We start from the raw sequence: 17,418 nt of genomic DNA, 5'->3' as shown, positions 1-17,418 counted from the left end.
CCCTGGGAGGTGGGCCTGCCAGACCAGGCACCCCAGGAGCTTTGGTCCCTGTTGTTTGGATGGGAATGAAGAATGACCAGCCAGCTTCACCCAGGCCCTGACCAGCTTCTACCTCTCCCCCTGCCTCCCTCCCTGGGCCAAGCAGATGCCCCGGGGTGGCTGAAGGGATACGGACGTGGGTTCAGGTTCCAGCTCTCCACTGTCCAGCGGTGTGACCTCGGTCCTCACGGGGCTGTCTCGGAGACAAAAGGGATCGCCAGAGAGAAGGTCCTGGCCCAGCCCCAGGGTAGAAGCTCTGCCGACCAGAGACCTCAGGCCCCGCCCACCCAGCCTATCCCTCAGTCCTTCCCTGAGTCAAGGCTGAGCTGAGATCGTCCTCGGTGGGCCGTGAGTGCTGGGTGGCTGCCCATCACCTCCGGTCTGATGTGGACGACCCACCTTTCCTCGGAAAGCCCGCCTCTCTCTTCCCTCATTGCATTTGTGGATGCTCTTGAGAATGTCTTTATCAAAAAAAGAAAGAAATCTCTTTTTTCTGTTCTAGGTTTTTTTTTTTTAAAATTAGAGGATAATTGCTTTACAGTGTTATGTTGGTTTCTGCCATCCAACAACCATGAATGGACCATGTATGAACCATGTGTGAATCAGCCATGAATATACACATGTGCCCTCCCTCTTGAACCTCCCTCCCACCCCCCACCGCATCCCGCCTTTCTAGGTTGTCACAGAGCGCTGTTTCAGCTCCCCGTGCTATACAGCAACTTCCCACAAGATTTTTTTTTTTTAACAACAGCCCCTCTCTCCTACAAGCAGCATTTTTACTGTTTCTTTAATTTTTAAATCAGTTTCTTCCATGGCCAGAGAAGGTAAACCAGGACCACATGAATGGGGAGGGCATTTCTGACTCCCTACGGGTCACCATATGTGTTTTCACAGATCAGCAGTGTTGTTGGTACACAAATACCTTTCTTGGGAGCATGTATTGAGCGCCTACTGGGTAGCTGGCTGTTCCTTCCCGCTTGTGTGAACCTGGACAAGTGACATCACCCCTCTAAGCCTTAGATCCAAGGATTGGCAAACTTTCTCTGTAAAGGGCCTGATGGTAAATATTTTAGGTTGTGGGTTGTACAACCTCTGTCACAATGACTCAGCTCTGACACTATAGCATGAAAGCATCTATGGACAAGATGTAGACATGTGTGCATTATTATGTGCCAATAAAACTTTATTTATAAAAACAGACAGTGGGCCTGACTCACCCCAGGGGTTGTAATATGCTAACACTTGGTGGGTTCTTCATCTGTGCACTGGGCTAAGAGAATAGAAGCTGCCCTCCAGGGTTCCGCTGAGGAAAGAGTCAGTTTAAAAGAACAAACACATGATAGGTGCCAACTAGCTCTTGTCTGTGAGTTGCTTCTATCAGAGGTCAGTCACCTGGCAGCACCGCCCAGTTGGTATAGGTTCTCATTTCGCAGATGGGGAAACTGGGAAGCGGAGGGATCAGGTAACTTGCCCTCAACCCTTCTGTTCGTCAGTGGAGAGCCTGGGGTGCAGTCTGCCCCTCTGTGCAGTTTCCCCGCCTGTGTCCTCAGAGAGGATTCAGTGATGTAAAAGCACTGGCACAGCGATCACATCCATCGTGCCAAGGGGATGTGGAAGCACAGAGAGGTGGAGTCCCGTGGGGGTCCACCAGCTGAGGCGTGGCAGGGTTGGGATTAGGACCTGAGCTGGGCTCCTTGGGGACTTGGGTTACAGGTGTCTGACTCAGAAGACGCCGAGGAGGAATGGCAGGTCCAATTGGACCAGCACTCTCTCGGAGTATCATTCTCATGGGGCTGCCATCCGATCCCCATGCTTGCTTAGAGTTGGGGAGCAAGGGACCTCGTCTCCAACGAGGGGAAGCGTTTCTTAGTCAGGTGTCCTGTGTCAGGGCTGGGGTGGAGAAGGTGCAAGCCTCTTATTCTGACAGATTCCCGAAGTTCCTCCCCTGAGTGGAAACTTTCCTCAGGTCTCCTTTGCAGGAACAAAGCCAGGCTCCTCTCTCGGAGTCTCCAGTCCTCCACAACTGAGTCCAGTTGAGCTTTGCAGCCTCCTCTTCCTCTGTGTCTCCCAGGCCCTAAACCGGGGTTCCCGGGCTGACCCCTTACTCTTTTGAAGCCATCACAGTGGGTTGGAGCTCCCCTCTTGCTTCCCTTCAGGCAGAGCTTTATGCTCATCCTTAAGGCCCCCTAGCGTGTCCCTACCTGTCCCCCAGGGATCGTCTCTGTTCTGCAGTTACGTGTTTTCCAGCACATCTCTGGGGGCTCTCTGAGCCCAGCACTCAGCACACAGCCGGGAACATGCATTTGCTTGTGATGTTTTAGCTTGTCATCATGTCGTTATCACCGTCTCAAGGATTCCCTCTTATTGGCTGCCCCCGGCCTGGTTTGGGGAAATGATCGTGGTAACCAGATATGGAACATACCCTGGGTACCAGGCATTTCATCCCCTCTCTGCAAGGCAGCAACGACCAGACTGTTTTTAGGTGAGGAAGACTTTTTAGGAGACTTGGAGAGTCAAGGCAGCTGATCGTGGGCCACACAGCCCGGCACTGACAGGTTTGGTGTTTGAACCTACGTTTCTGTCTCCAAAGGGCATGACTGTCCCTTGATTGACTCCCAAGCAGAGCCCTCTTGCGAGACGCAGCAGCACCGTGGGAAGTTTCCTGGCCATGCGGCCGCTTGCTGCCCCGCTGACCCAACGCGGGAAGATCTCAGAGCTTCTCCGGTGGATGGGTGACCACGGCAGAGGCCCCCAAGATCCTCTACCCAAAGCATCCACATTTCAAAAGCTTATTTTTAAAAACTGAGACCTGTCACTGAATCTGGTTTCTCTTCCCATGGGCTGACAGCATCGTGGTTCTAATTCTTTAGAAACATGGGTGTCGATTTGTCTTGTTTGCTGAAGATAATGGTTGAATGGCTTACCGCACACCGGGCAGAGTGGGGGAGCCCAGCGAGCTGTTGCCCCTGGTGTTACGCTGCCCCCAGTGTACGGGTGGAACACTGGGGCTCAGAGACAGACAGTGTCCTGCCCAGGGGCACACAGCACTGGGCTCAGTGTCGTGGGGAGGCTGGTGAATTGTGGGTGAGAAGGTGAGAAAACAGAGTGGGAGGGGCTGTGTTGGAGACTGGGCTGGAGTGAATCTCCAGTGTAATAATCATTATGAAGAAGTAAAGTGAAAGCAGCTCAGGCGTGTCCGACTCTTTGCGACCCCATGGACGTTACAGTCCATGGAATTCTCCAGGCCAGAATACTGGAGTGGGTAGCCTTTCCCTTCTCCAGGGGATCTTCCCAATCCAGAGATTGAACCCAGGTCTCCTTCATTGCAGGTGGATTCTTTACCAGCTGAGCCACAAGGGAATAATCATAGTAGAAATACTAACAGCAGCTACTATTCCTTGGGCACCCTTGGTGCGTGGCAGTGTTTGAAGCACTTTGCCTGTTATTATCACTGGACTCTCCCAACAGCCCTGTGAGAAGAATACTGTCTCCCGCCCCATTCCACGGATGAGGAAACTGAGGCAGGGAGATGTGAACATCCCCGAAGACAAGCGCTCTGCATGGACTATGCACGAGCAGCCTTGGTCGCTGTCAGAAGGAAGGTGCAGGCTGAGGGGTGGGCTCAGTGCCCCCCCCAGCCTGTCACATCTCGGCAGCTGGCAGGCTGGGAGAGGCCCAGGGGTGCACAGGGCTACATCCGTCACAGGTCACTGGCCACGTGGCCACAGGCGCCGGGAGGAAGAACCCGGAGGAGATGCTCAGGCTGGGGAGAGGGCTCGGGCTCACACACCGCCCTGGTGCCCCCTCCTTTGGGACTGGGGAGGGTCCCCGGAATTCAGCCTTCCACCCTAGTCCCAGCCCCTGCCCCCCGCCAGCTCTCAGCAGCCTGGTCCCAGAGATGCCCTCTCTGCTTCGCCTCAGTGGAGCCCTCGGCCAGTTCTCAATCTAAATGACAGCTGCCCTCAGCCAAGTCAACTCCAATTAATTTCCGAAGGCTTCCAGGGGCCTGGCTGAGCCTCTCCCCAGACAGAGCTGCCCCAGCGGCTGGAGCGAGGCCCCTTCCTCACACTTGTGGGGCCTCCTGATTGTTGGTAGGAGGCCCTTCCTTCCTCTTCAGGAGCCCCCCGTGCGGGGCCATGTCCTGCCTGCCCCCCCAGTCCAAAGGGGCTGATGTGGAAACGCTTGGTCAGCGTCCACGGAGAAATCACTGAATAGGGTCTCGGGTCTTGTCCAGGGCTGCTTTATCACTGGGGGTTGTTCTCAGTCTGTCTGTGTGCTTTCGGGGTCCTCTCCTTGAAAGGGGGAGCATTGATCCAGAGAGAGAGAGTGCGGGGGAGGGGGCAGAGGAGATGAGGACGAGCGAGGAGGGTGTGGCCGAGAGAGAGAGAGAGAGAGAGAGAGAGACTGAGACTGAGAAGGAGCGGGGTGGGAACAAGAGTGATGCAGACGGAGAGGGTGTCCCCGCCCTTTGGCCATGACGTCTTGCTTCCTCCTGTGACTCTGGCATCAGGCAGGCCCAAGAGTGGCCTTGGCTCTGCCGCAGGCCAGCTGTGTGATTGTGAGCCAGTGATGTTCCCTCTCTGAACCTCAGCTTCCTCCCCCGTAAGATGCCTCCTCTCCCTGGGTGTTGGGTTGGGCCAGTGAGATGGGCCCGAGGCCCGGTCCCGAACAGAGCCCGAGGTTAGTGTATGTCAGTGTATGGCCTTGCTTTCGGAGGCCACCTACCTCACCCTCTTGCCTTCACTGAATGTAAAATCTGACCATCCCAAAGGGATAGAAAGATCTGGGGGCTTGTACATCTACTCAGTTCAGTTTAGTCGCTCACTCTTTGCGACCCCATGGACTGTAGCATGCCAGGCTTCCCTGTCCATCACCAACTCCCAGAGTTTGCTCAAACTCATGTCCATTGAGTCGGTGATGCCATCCAACCATCTCATCCTCTGTCATCCCCTTCTCCTCCCGCCTCCAATCTTGCCCAGCATCAGGGGTTTTTGCAATGAGTCCGTTCTTCACATCAGGTGGCCAAAGTATTGGAGTTTCAGCTTTAGCATCAGTCCTTCCAATGAATATTCGGGACTGATTTCCTTTATGATTGATTGGTTGGATCTCCTTGCAGTCCACGGGACTCTCAAGAACCTTCTTCAACACCACAGTTAAAAAGCATCAATTCTTCGGCGCTCAGCTTTCTTTATAGTCCAACTCTCACATCCGTGCATGACTACTGGAAAAACCACAGCTTTGACCAGACGGACCTTTGTTGGCAAAGTAACGTCTCTGCTTTTTAATCTGCTGTCGCTCACCACTATCCATTTCTGAGTGTACCAGGCAGGCTCCGAGAGGGGGAGTGACTTGCCCAGGGCCGCACAGCACGCAGGGTGTCCCTTGCTTTCAGAGGGCACCTACCTCACCCTTCTGCCTTCATTGAATGTGAGTAATTCATTTAAATATTTCACGAATCTTTATCAGGTGCTTACTGCATGCCAGCCCCCAGAGAGACCTTGGGGAGCCCCTTGGGTGTGTTGGCTCTGGGGGGGTCTCTGTCCAGGCCAGGCTTCTCTGAACTTTACTGGTGGGAATGCTACCCCTTCTACAAATGGGAAAGTGGAGGCTGGGGAAAGTGCCAGGGGCTGAGATGCAGACGTCAGGTCGTCTGATTCCCAAGTCTCCGCATGGTGTTTTCCATCTTTGGTGACCTATTGATAAGGAGCTGGGAACTCAGGATTCCCTTTCTGCCGGGGGAGGTGTGTGGCCACTTTGCTGTAGCCAGTGGGGCAGTCGCCGGTGGCATCATTCCTGTTATTGTGGCTGGTGGCAGGGGTGCTGTCTGCAACTGGGGGGAGTTGGGGCCACATCACCATGAGGCTGACAAGCCAGGTCGATGGTAGGAGTCAGCAGAGGTGAGGAGTGCGGTGGGGGAGAGGGGGTGTTCAAGGCAAAAGAAATATCAGGAGCAGAGGGGTGGAGGTGGGAAGGATCAGGCTTCCGTGAGAGGCTTTATAGCTGAGAGATGAGGCTGGAGGCCCAAGAAGGCAGCAAGCGAGGTCAGGGGATGCTGGAGATTTTATCTTGGGGGCACTGGGGAGCCATGGAAGGTTTCAGCAGGCGAGGAGGGGCTGTTCTGGTTGGTGTTCTAGAGTTTCTCACCTGACTCTCGGGGAAGAGGAGCGTTGTGTGCCAGTGTGGAAGCAGACAGTGGCGAGGTGGTCCCTGCAGGCAGGTGTGGGGGGCCTGGACGAGGGTGGGAGCAGCAGGGTGGGAGAGAAGTGGGTGGGGAAGTTTGGAGGCAGGCTCTTCCTTCCCTGGTGCTGGACTTTAAGCTTGGAGAAGACTGACGCCCAGCATTAGCCTGGGTGCAATGGCCTGGCCTTTCCAACTAGGAGCTAGGAGCATCTGTGGGGGGACATGGATGTGTCTAGGGGCCCTAAGGGACTCCCAGGCTTCAGGACAGAGGTGCTGAGAACAGGTGGCTCAGCGGCTCAGCCCTGTGCCTTCCAGGCCTGCTGGCTCTGCTTCAAGGCCCAGCAGCCCAGTCCCTAGCTGAGTGGCAGCTGTCACAGACACCGGCGTCTCACCCCCCGCCCCCCAACCCCCCACCCCCCGTCCCTTCCAGGTCCAAATAAAGGAAAAACCAAAATACATTTCCCTTTGTCGGAATCCGGCGAGGGTGAGCTGGTGAGCCGGGCGAGAGTCATTCGCTGGTGTGTTCTGGGGCCCACACTGCTCCTTACATAAGCTTCGAGTTAAAAATACGCATGGAATTCTAATTCGCCTCTCTGCCTGGGATTGTACCCTGGAGGGGCACCCCAACCCCCAGCCTCTGGCGGGCAGGGGGCAGGGCAGGCCCCTGGCCCCCAAGGAGACAAAGAAACTGCCCCACGGCACAGGGCCAGCGCCTGGCTTTACTAGCTCTGCCTGCCTCCAAAGCCCTGGGCTGTTGAAGTGTCGTGAGTATTATAAAAATCCTAAGAGCAGCTAACCTTTTCTGAGAGCGCATCGCGTGCTGAAGTCTTCACCCATGGGACTGCACTTTCTCCTCCTCCAAGCCCGTGAATACTTTCCTGTTTTACAGCCCAGGTTAACACCTTGCTTAGGCCACACCCTGAATTAGCATCCAGTGGGGCCTCTGACCCAGGTGCTATCTAGAGCCCACCCTTGACCCCCATAATCTGGCCTTCCTTCTGGGGAGGGGGTGCTAAAGAACAGGAGGTCACCAGTCAAAAGTCCCCTCTTTGAGGGTTCAAGAACAAAGTGGTGGCTGTGGGTACTGCCAAGGCAGCAGTTAAGCTGCCATGGGGGATTTGAGGGGGGGTGGTGGGAGGTGGGTGGCAGCTACCACCCTCCAGAGTTCTGGATGCCTGAGCACATGGCTGATCCAGACTGGAACCCATTCCCGAGGATAGTGAGTGCAGAGCAAAGCAATGATAAGGCCTGCTTTGCTGACATTAAAAAAAGAAACACCCATCCCCCTTACATGGGCGGTACCTCCGGAAGTGAAATTAACAACCAGACTTCGAAGACAGGAGCATCTTTTCCCTTCTCCCTTTCACCCCAGCCGTGGCTGGCCAGCCCAAGGGTCACCCAGCCATCCCCGTTAGCGCTCTGACCAGCCGTCCCAGCCCTGCTGGTCCCTGCAGGGCCGGTCCACAACCATACGGGGCAGTCCTCCTGGCGATGGAGGGAGCGCTGTGTGCTAAGCACTTTACATGGATCATTTCACTTAATCCTCGTCCCTGCCTCCATGACGGCCAGTCCTATTATTTCCCCCATTTCCTGGGACCGAGGTTCTGAGAGCTGGAGGGGTGATGTGCCCGAAAGTCCCACGTTCCACAGTCGGCAGGACACGACGGTTGCAGAACCCACCGGAGGAGTGGAATTCCATCCATTATTCATGCGGTCACTTTCTGGGCACTGGCTCAAGGTTCTCTCCTTCTTCCCTTTGTGGAATTTATGGGATGGGGAAGCGCCGAAGACAAAATCCGACGTGGCCTTGTGTTGGCGTCAGGGCGAGCCCGAAGCAGCTGGTATCTGGGTAGGGTGATACCAGGTCTGTGGCGTTTAGGGAGGGGTGGCTGGGAAGGGGCTGGATAGTTCAGCCAGGGCTTGTGCACAGGGGGAAGGGGTGGGAAGAGCCTTTAGGGAGAGGAGAAGCTGGGCGTCCCAGCTTTAGGCCCTGCCCTGTGTGTGCGGACTCAGGTGGTACCTTCTGAACGTTAGAGTGCCTGCAGGCTCACTTAGTCATGTCTGACTTTGCGACTCCATGGACTGTATCTCACCGGGCTCCTCTGCCCATGGGCTTCTCCAGGCAAGAATACTGGAGTGGGTTGCCATTTCCTCCTCCAGGGGATCTTTCCTACCTGGGGATCTAACCCATGTCTCTTGTGTCTCCTGCGTTGTCTAGGCAGATTCTTAACCACTGCACCACCTGGGAAGCCTGGCCAATTAGAGGGATGACCTTAAAAACTGCCGCTCGGTCCTTCCTTGCTGGGCAGGCACGCCACCCTATCCTGTGAGCCGGAAGCCCTCATCTCAGCCCTGTGGCTGCCCGGGGTGAGGCATCTCGTGGTTATAATTTTGAGTCGATGCTACCCTTGCCTCAGGAGCTGACCCTCACAGCAGGGCATCATCAGCTCCTTCTCTTTTATATGAGAATTTTTAGTAAGTTCCCCCCACACACATGATTTTATTTATGTAGCTAGTCTTGTCTGTGCTGGGTCTTCGTGGCTGTGTGGGCTTGTCTCTAGCTGCAGCGGGCGGGGGGTTTGCTAGTTGTGGTGCGCAGGCCTCTCATTGCGGTGGCTTCTCCTGTGGAGCTCGGATTAGGGCTCTCAGACTTCAGCAGTTGCTGCACCTGGGCTCAGGAACACAGGCTCCTGAGCTCAGGAGCACAGGCTCAGCAGTGGTGCGTGGACTTAGTTGCTCCGCAGCACTTGGGACCTTCCTGGACCAGGGATCGAACCCGTGTCTCCCGCATCGGCAGGTGGATTCTTTACCACTGAGCCACCAGGGAAGCCCAGCTCTTTCTCTTGCATGGCCTCCTCCAGCAGCCTAGAGCCAGGCCCATGGGAATCACTGCCACTCCCCTAAGATATAGATGAGGAAACTGAGGCCCTGCAGGAGGGGGCCAGTGGCCCAGGTTGGAGGATCTGGGGTTCCATCTCAACCCAACCCTTCGAGGAATCCCAGGCTGAAAGGAGAGGGCGGGTCCCAGAGCTGGTGACCTGGCCTCGGGTGAGCCCTGGGCAGCTCCTTGTCCCTTGGGGCCTCAGTCTCCCCATCTGTCAAATAGGGCTGAAAGTCCCTTCACAGTCAGCATGCCCAGAGCCCAGCTGAGCTGAACAGGCCAGACCCGCCCCTCCCCCACGCAGCCACAGTCTGATGGGGGAGGCCGACAGCCAACCGGACAACACCCAGTGGATTCTGCAGTGTCTGCCAGTGCCGGGCGCTGAGTAACCCCAGGGTCTCTCCCAACCCTGGGAGCTGGGCGAGGGGGGCGGCTTTTATCTCTGGGTCCTGGCGTGGGGGCTGGCCCGTCTGCTGCCCCCGAGGAGGGTGGATGGAGGGCCCCTCCCCGCCCCGGGCCGGGGCAGGCCCTGACTTGAGGCGGCTCCTGCTGGACTGATTTATCGGCAGCCCAGGGAAGCCGCGGTCCGAGGGCGTGTTGGGTCCCCCCAGCTGGAATGGACCCAGCGGGAGGATGAGTTTGGTCATGCTTGGGTTGTCGAGAACTGAAGAGTCATATTCTCTGCCAGAAACGTTCCCCGTGGATACCAGACTTGCTCACTTGTCCCAGGCAGAGGGGTCTGGAGACCTCCTCCCACGCCCATGCTCTGTGATGCCAGGCAAGCCCCTCACCCTCTCTGAGCCACAGGTGCCCCCTCTCAAGTGGAAGAGAAGGGTCCCCCCACTGCTGGGTTTGCTGGGGGATGGAATTAGATAATACACGGACTTGTTCAGCTGTGTGCCTGCCACGCCCTCATTAAATCCACCTCAAGTGAAAAGAGCAGCTGTCTCTGGTTTTGGCGCATGGCGTGCGTTTGAGTTGTCTGTTATCTTGGGAAGAGAGCATCTTTAGGAAACATGGCCATTTGGGGCAATCTGGAACCACCGCTGAGCCAACCCAGCTCCTGTGGGAGTCCCGGCCTTCCTGTGTCTGCCTTTCTGGCGCGTCAGCCGCAGAGCCAGGAAGCCGGGTGTTCGGAGCTCACGTCTGGGTCTTGTCTGTCTTTAGCTGTTGCAGGTTTTGGCAGGGGTCTCCGTTTCCTACCTGTAAAATGGGCACAAGCTTTGCTGTGTCGGCTCCTTGAAATAATGTGTAAAGTGAAATAAGGAACCCCTTTTAGAATTTCTCTCTCCCCACCCTCTGATAGATGCTACTTCTCCCAAGTCCAGATCTTGCAATGCTCAGAACAAAATACCCCCAACGGTGTTAAGCGGCAGGGTGTCACTGGAAGCAAGGCAAGCGTGGGCTCAAGAGCGGAGATATGAGGGCTGTGCATCAGCGTGGCTGGAATCCAGGGCCTGCTGAGGGTGAGAGGACCCTGAATCTGGTGTCTCTAGCTTCCTGGGGTCACAGCATCACAGCTCTAACTGACGCTGAAACCTTAGGCTCAGCTTCCTTGCCCGCAAAATGGTCAAAGACTTCCATTTCGTGGTCAGGGACATGCCCAGCTGGCCAGTCTGAAGGAGGGGACCAGGCTTGAAGGCTTCTAGATGCTTGCAAGGGCTGCCTCCCCAACCCCAGACATGAATGACAGTCTCTGCCGCCCTGCCTGGGGATGTGTCTGTGTGCCAGGACACCTGTGACAAGGCCCCGAGGGAGACGGCATCACCCCATTTTAGCGGTGCACAGAACTGAGGGTCAGAGAGGGAAGAGTGTCAGGCCCTGTGCACACAGCGGTGGGGCTGGGATTCGGGCAGCAGCCTCTGACTCCAAAGTGCCTGGGCTCTGGCGCCGTTTCCCAGCCTCACTGTCAGATGCAGGAGGAGGAGGAGGAGCAAGAAAGTGCCTTATCTCCTGCTGGAATCTGCAGGCTCACCACCATGCCTGGCACATAGTAGGGTGGCAGTGAAGGCTTCGTAACTGAATGAAGGAAAGAAGAGGGAGAGACTCTTCCCTCTCAGCCCCAGCTCCTCCCAAGAGCGCAGGTCCCCAGGCGGGATGTCTTTGGGGCTTCGGGGTGGGGACCCCAAACCCAGTTAGTCACACCTGGCCTTGGCTGCCTGGGCCCGTCCCTCTGGGAGGATTGTTCTTTGCAGGCCGTGGCTCAGCTCTCGGGGGAAGCCTCCCCCACTCCACCCCCCCAGATCCCAGAGGGCGGGATGGGTGGGGTGACTCCTGCCTGGCGCAGGGCCCAGGCTGGGCCTGCACAGTGTGCTGAGGAGGGCGGGCCGGTCATGGAGTTCAGTATCTGGGTGTGCTCCCTCGGACGGAGCTGGGCCCCCACCCCCAATTCCGGCTCTTCTCACTTTTGCTGAGTCAGAAGTTCACTATCAGTCTGTCTTCAAACCCCACTCTGCTCCTGGCTGGCTGTGTGACCTTGGGCAGGTCACCTTGCCTCTCTGAGAGTCAGGCTCTGAAAATGGAACAATGAGAATAATCATGATTTAATAGGCCTCAGAACAGAACTATGGGTCACTGGGCAACAGTAAATTAGAAGTCCTCTGAACTGACTGCTCTCTTCCTCCCCTGCCCTAGGACTCCCAATTCCTGTTGTTTTCTAATATAATTTAAACCAGGTGTGAATGGTTGTCAAATTTCTTTCCCCTCAAGGATGTCTAATCAAAGCATGGCTATGGTCTGTGCTATTTCTGGTTCTGTATGACTGAATGAGAAGGAACTTGAGGGGATTTTCATTGAGGGTGTAGGAGAGGAGTAGACTCCCTTACCTCTATCACCGAAAGTCCTTTCCTGCAGCAGCTGGGGATGGGCAAAGGCACTCATGTGGCTGGGGAGCCCACACTCTTAAGCCTCTACTGCTCTGAGCAGTTTGGCACTTCATAAGAGGGTTACCAGCACATAGCAGCCCCTTAGCAAATGTCTGTCTAGCAGATGACAAGAGAATGGGTTATATTCTAGACCTGGATGATCCTCCCCACTGTCATTTAATTCACTGCATCTGATGAACTCCTACATATCCCTCAACACCCAGTTGAGATATGCCTCCTCCAGGAAGCCATCCTAACTTACTACAGGAGCAGTTAATCTTTTGGGAACTGTAGTCCATCAGAGATGGGCAAACACTGAGTTTATCCTACCTAACTCTTCTATTTTCCAAGGTGGTGGGGGAAAACAGACCCAAGAGGGAGGGGTCTTCCCTTGGCTAAAGCGTGACAGCACAAGTCAAAGGCAACAGTGTGAGGATTCAAACCAAGCGACTTTAGGTCTCCTTGGGCTGTCTTTAGGCATGAGAAAAAAAAAAGGGCCTGGACTTGCCCTCTCTTCTCCTGCCTCTGCCACTCTGTCCCCATCAGGGCCTCTTGTAGAGTCAAGCAAGCAGCTAACGCTCTCTCTTCCTTCTTTCTCTGCAGCCCACGACCTCCCTGCGAACAAGGCCTCAGCACCCCAGCCCGGCAGCCACTTGCAGTGCCTGTCTGTCCACTGCACAGACGATGTGGGTGATGCCAAGGCCCGAGCCTCTGTGCCCACCTGGCGGTCCCTGCACTCCGACATTTCCAACAGATTCGGGACATTCGTGGCCGCCCTGACTTGAAGTGACAAGAAATACCCCCTCCCCCACCAGGCCCTCCCTTCCCCCTTTCTCTCTCCTCTCCCCACTTCACCTGACCCCACCCCTACCTGCCCCCACCACGTGAATTCGAAAGGGCCACTATTGCTGAGTGGGTGATTTTTTTTTTTTTCTAGGTTGGTACCTGCTTAGTGGCATATGGACCGGAAGGGGTTAATTTAAAGGGGGAAAGAAAAAAAAACCTCAAAAATTTTTTTTTTAAAAAAGAAACTCGTCTGCCACGGTATGTTACCAGTGTTAACCCTTCTGCAGTTAGCAAACTTTTGCTGAAGCATTTTCTTCCTGCTAGATAATTCCCATTTTTTTTTTCTGTAATCTTGGCATACGTTTTTTTAGATGACCTCTTTCCTTGTTTTATTTTCGTGCTGCTGTATGTCCAAGTATTGTATTTCATAATAAGACAAGAGTTGCTTTCCTTTTTAATTCTCTTTTAGTCTTGTTCCTGCCCACCTCCTTTTTTTTTTTTTTCTTCCTTTTTCCTTTTGCTTTGTTCACTGCTTATTAAAATGGAAATCCTGGAGAATAGTAGTTCTGGAATATTGCCGGGTGAGAGTCAAATTGTCATCACAATATTATATATTGACACCCAACTGTCATCAGTCAGGCAGGAGCCAAACAATTAATGCCCCCCTTAGGTATTCCGCCTGAGATTTTGTTTTGTCTGTTCCCTAAGAAAATAGACATATATATTTTCGTTCCTACAAACACACGCTCAGCCTTCAGCTCCGTTCTCTCTTTTGCTGGGAGCTGCCTTTCACTGCAATGGAGGTGATGACGTGTCCGGCCCGCTTCTGTGGGAAGCAGTTGGAATATTCGACTGTGGTGTTTCCTCTCCTTTTCTGGGCCTCTGCACCAACGCCCAGGCCCTGAATTTTCACGCTGTGCGGAGCATCCCTGTTCCGTACGGGGATGGTGGCAGGCTCCCGCTCTGCTCTGGGCCAGGTTGGCTGGGTCTGGGGTGTTGGAGCTTAAGGGTCAGGTCTCAGCCTTGACCTTTCCCGATATCTGTTGCCAACCAGGCATCAGGGCAAGAAGGAGTGGTTTCTGGGTCATCCCCCACTTATCTCCGTTCTGGGCTGCCCCCACATCCCTAGGAAGGACCAGCACTTTTTGGAGGAGCTTGTTGAGTAAAGGAGCCCCCAGGCTCTCTCGGCCAAGCCCCCTTTCCGCCTCCCAGCCTGTGTGTCTTCTGTGGAGGAGTTTGCAGACTCCCACGGGCCAGAGAGGAGAGAAAGGGGCTGCAACTAGTGACTTTGATTCTTGGGCCTTTTTCTTTTTTTTAAACCCCAGAATCCCCCCTCCTGCTTTTGGTGTAATCTCAGCCTGCTGCAAAACCAGAGCCATGTCCTGAGCATCTCCTGAAGGAATGACTTCTTTGAGCAGAGGTGAAGGAGCGGCTGGGTGAGCAGGGACCAAGCGGAGGCCTCTTACCTGGTGCTTCCAGAGCAGCGGTCAGCAGAGGCCCGGCGCTGGCAGGGGAGGCTTTCTTTGGGTGCTGCTGATGACTGCAAAGGGCTTGTGTGATTCACGGGAGTGGTGGGGGTGGCCCAGATTCCAGGGTGGGCCAGACAAGGAGTGACTGACACCACGTCACCCAAATCTGTAACTCTTCTGCTCAGTTTCAATTTCTGAGCATCTTACTAAATGCTCCATTTTGAGCTTCACTCCCCCTCCATCCTTCCCCCCACCCCCGCCCCATGTCCCCAGAGTTTGCAGACCCGGCTTTTTTTTTTTTTTTTAAAGCAAGTGACCTGAAGGCTTTGAGCTCACCGTACAACACCCACATTGTTCATTTCAAAGAACTTTTTAGCAAAGGGAGAAGAGCATCCGGAAAAATCTGGCTCTTTCCACTTCCCCCTCCTCGTCTTTCCTCCTGCTGGCCCTTTTGGCTCGGGGTCTGAGTCTGGACCATCCGAAGTTCCTGCATGGGCAGTTTGACCTGGGTTGACCCCGGCCCCTGCAGAAGGCAGGGTGGTGTGGACTGATCAAAGAGAAGAAGGTGGGAGCTCACCCAGTAAAGGAGAGAAAGGGGCAGGGAATCTCCCCTCCTGCAGTGGGCTGCAGGAGGGCCAGCCATAGTCTGAGTGAAACCCCACGCCCCCTCTGATTCTGCAATGTACAGCTGTTTGAGAGCTTCATCCTTTTATTTCTTAAACAGGAATGATTTCTCCTTAATTGCTTAAGGCCGGGGAGCCAAGTGTCTTGACTTCTGTCTTTGACTTTCCCTGCGTTGAGGCCATCAGCTCATGGTCCTGGCAACCTCGGAAACCCCTGAAGTTTTCAACTTTCTCGCTCCCCACGACCCCAGAATGGAACAGCTTTAAAAATAGCCTTAAGCAAAAGGATGTTATTTCACTAGATTTGGTTTAATGGAAAGAATAAAAGCAAATTAAAAACACACCCAACCCACAAGACTCCACAAACACTGGTAATCGGTACTGCATAGCAAAACTCTTCGGGAAAGAATATGAAAACGTTATTGCACATGTAAAATATGGAAACTTAACTCTGCTGTGTGTTAGGCAATCCTGTAATCTTTTTTGACTCTTAAAAGAAATTCATTTCTGAAATGCTTGGTTGGAAGACTGTGACAATAGCTCATGAAATTGAGTGTTATTTTTTTCTTTCTTTTTTTAAAAAAATATGTAAAGTGCAGTCTTCTGTATTCATGCATATTGTATATACCTGTATATGTTTTCCTGAGCAGCTAAATAACAATAAATATGACGTTAATGGTGACTGTGGTATATTTGTGGGCAGGGCTTGCATTATTTTTCCCCATCCCCTCCCCTTTTACCTTGTGTTAGTCACTCAGTCGTGTCCCACTCTTTTTTGGTGTGTGACCCCATGGACTGTAGCCTGCCAGGCTCCTGTTTCCAGGCATGGAATTCTCCAGGCAAGAATACTGGAATGGGTTGCTGTTCTCTTCTTCAGGGGAACTTCCTGACCCAGGGATCAAACCCAGGTTTCCTGCATTGCAGGCAGATTCTTTACCCTCTGAGTCACCAGGGAATGACTCAGGATGGGGGATGGGAATGTGGGTCTGGATGCTGTAGCGTGTGTGTGTGTGTGTGTGTGTGTGTGTGTGTGTGTGTGTGCGCGTGCGCGCGCACATGCCCATGTGTGCATTGATGCTGTTCTAAGTTGGGTCATCTCAGACTCTCTGTGGCGGGGGAGGGGCAGCTGTCCTGGGCACTGCAGGGTATTTAGCGTCGTCCCTGGTCTCTACCCACTAACTGCTGGTAGCATCTCTTCTCCCCCCACTTCCCTTGCAACAGCTCCAAATGTCTCCAAGCGTTGCTCAATGTCCTGTGCAGGACATGACCCCCTGGAGCTGAGAACCACTGGTGCAGGAGGGAGGCAGGGGCAAGGGGCTGTGCTGGGTGATGGTTATTCTTCTGGGTCCCAGTGTTCAGATCCCAGGAAGCTTCCAGGTTTCACAGGTGCTCGGCGCCTCTGTTTCCTCATCCATGATGTGAGCGCTCGTGGAGTCATTCTAGGAGACGGTCTGTGTGGACGCAGCACATGGGAGGGCTCCATGTACAGAAACTGTTAGCGTCATGTCAATCAGCTCACCGTGCAGCTGATGGTGTTTTGGAGGTGGGCGGTTCTGCATCGGGGGCTGCTTCCTTGGCAGCCCTGGGCCATGGACAAGTGGTTTACCCCACCTCCATTTTCTTATCTGTGTGTATGTGTGGGTGTTAGCTGCTCAGTTGTGGCCAGCTCTTGGCCAGCCCGTGGACTGCAGCTTGCCAGGCTTCTCTGTCCGTGGGATTTTCCTGGCAAGATGCTGAAGTGGGTTGCTATTCCCTTCTCCAGGGGATCTTCCCAACCCAAGAATCGAACCTGGGTCTCCCACATTACAGGAAGATTCTTTACCGTTTGAGCCACCAGGGAAGCCCTTTCTTGTGTCTAAACTGGAGCAAATGAGGGAATTCCTTGGTGGCCTAGTGTTTAGGATTCTGCACTTTCACTGCCATTGTCCGGGTTCAATCTCTGGTCTGGGAACAAAGATCTTGCAAGCTGCAAGGCATGGCCAAAATAAATAAGTAAAAATTTAAATAATAAATAAAATGGAGTAAATCACATCTAGCTTGAAGGTTACCATGAGCACTAGCTCACAGGCCCTGTAAAGCCCTGACTGTCCCATGGGCTTCCCTTTGGACAGCAGGTTCACTCTGGCACCTACAGCCTTAGACTTGAGGTCATAGCAGACCTTTAGTCTCCAAAGGGGGAAATGTGGTGGGGAGGAGACCGACAAGACAAATAAATTGACAGGTACCAGCGAGGAGAATATGCCCAGTCACCAACTGTAGGACGAGGGATGAATGTCACTCCCAGAGATCCATGAACCCCACATTGGAGGCTTAGGTAAGGCTTCCTCCAACGGTCATTCCCAGGTAGGGTTCTGAAGGATGAATAGGAGTTCACCTTATTCATCCCAGCATACAACGGACCCTGATTTGGCAGAAATTTTATTGTATTTTTTTCCCCTTCAGTTTAAAAAGTTTTCTTATACAGTTGACCCTTGGACAGCATGGGTTTGAAGTGTGTGGGTCCACTTAGAGGCAAATGTTTTTCAATAGTAAATACTACATACAGTCCTACACAATTGGAACTGGTTGAATCCATG

At 53.9% G+C, this 17,418-nt stretch overlaps 1 protein-coding gene across 12 annotated transcripts in view; it reads left to right on the top strand.

Annotated features, from left to right (window-relative positions):
• MN1 (MN1 proto-oncogene, transcriptional regulator) overlaps positions 1-15,524 on the top strand; it is a 49,023-nt gene extending 33,499 nt beyond the window's left edge. The window contains exons 2-4 of one of the 12 annotated variants that reach the window (XR_009596952.1): positions 12,568-13,008; positions 14,076-14,170; positions 14,944-15,524. Coding sequence is in view for 1 of the 12 variants with exons in the window: in XM_060400849.1 (XP_060256832.1) it covers positions 12,568-12,749 (182 nt within the window). In the remaining 11 variants the exon portion in view is untranslated. Of the gene's footprint in view, positions 1-12,567 lie in introns of all 12 variants that reach the window. The other 11 variants (XR_009596949.1, XR_009596950.1, XR_009596948.1 and 8 more) reach the window with 11 other exon arrangements.
• The last annotated feature ends 1,894 nt before the right edge of the window (positions 15,525-17,418 follow it).

This window comes from Ovis aries, chromosome 17 (assembly GCF_016772045.2).
Source record: "Ovis aries strain OAR_USU_Benz2616 breed Rambouillet chromosome 17, ARS-UI_Ramb_v3.0, whole genome shotgun sequence".
Classification (NCBI taxonomy): Eukaryota; Metazoa; Chordata; class Mammalia; order Artiodactyla; family Bovidae; genus Ovis; species Ovis aries.
This window is presented reverse-complemented; position numbering and strand designations above follow the sequence as displayed.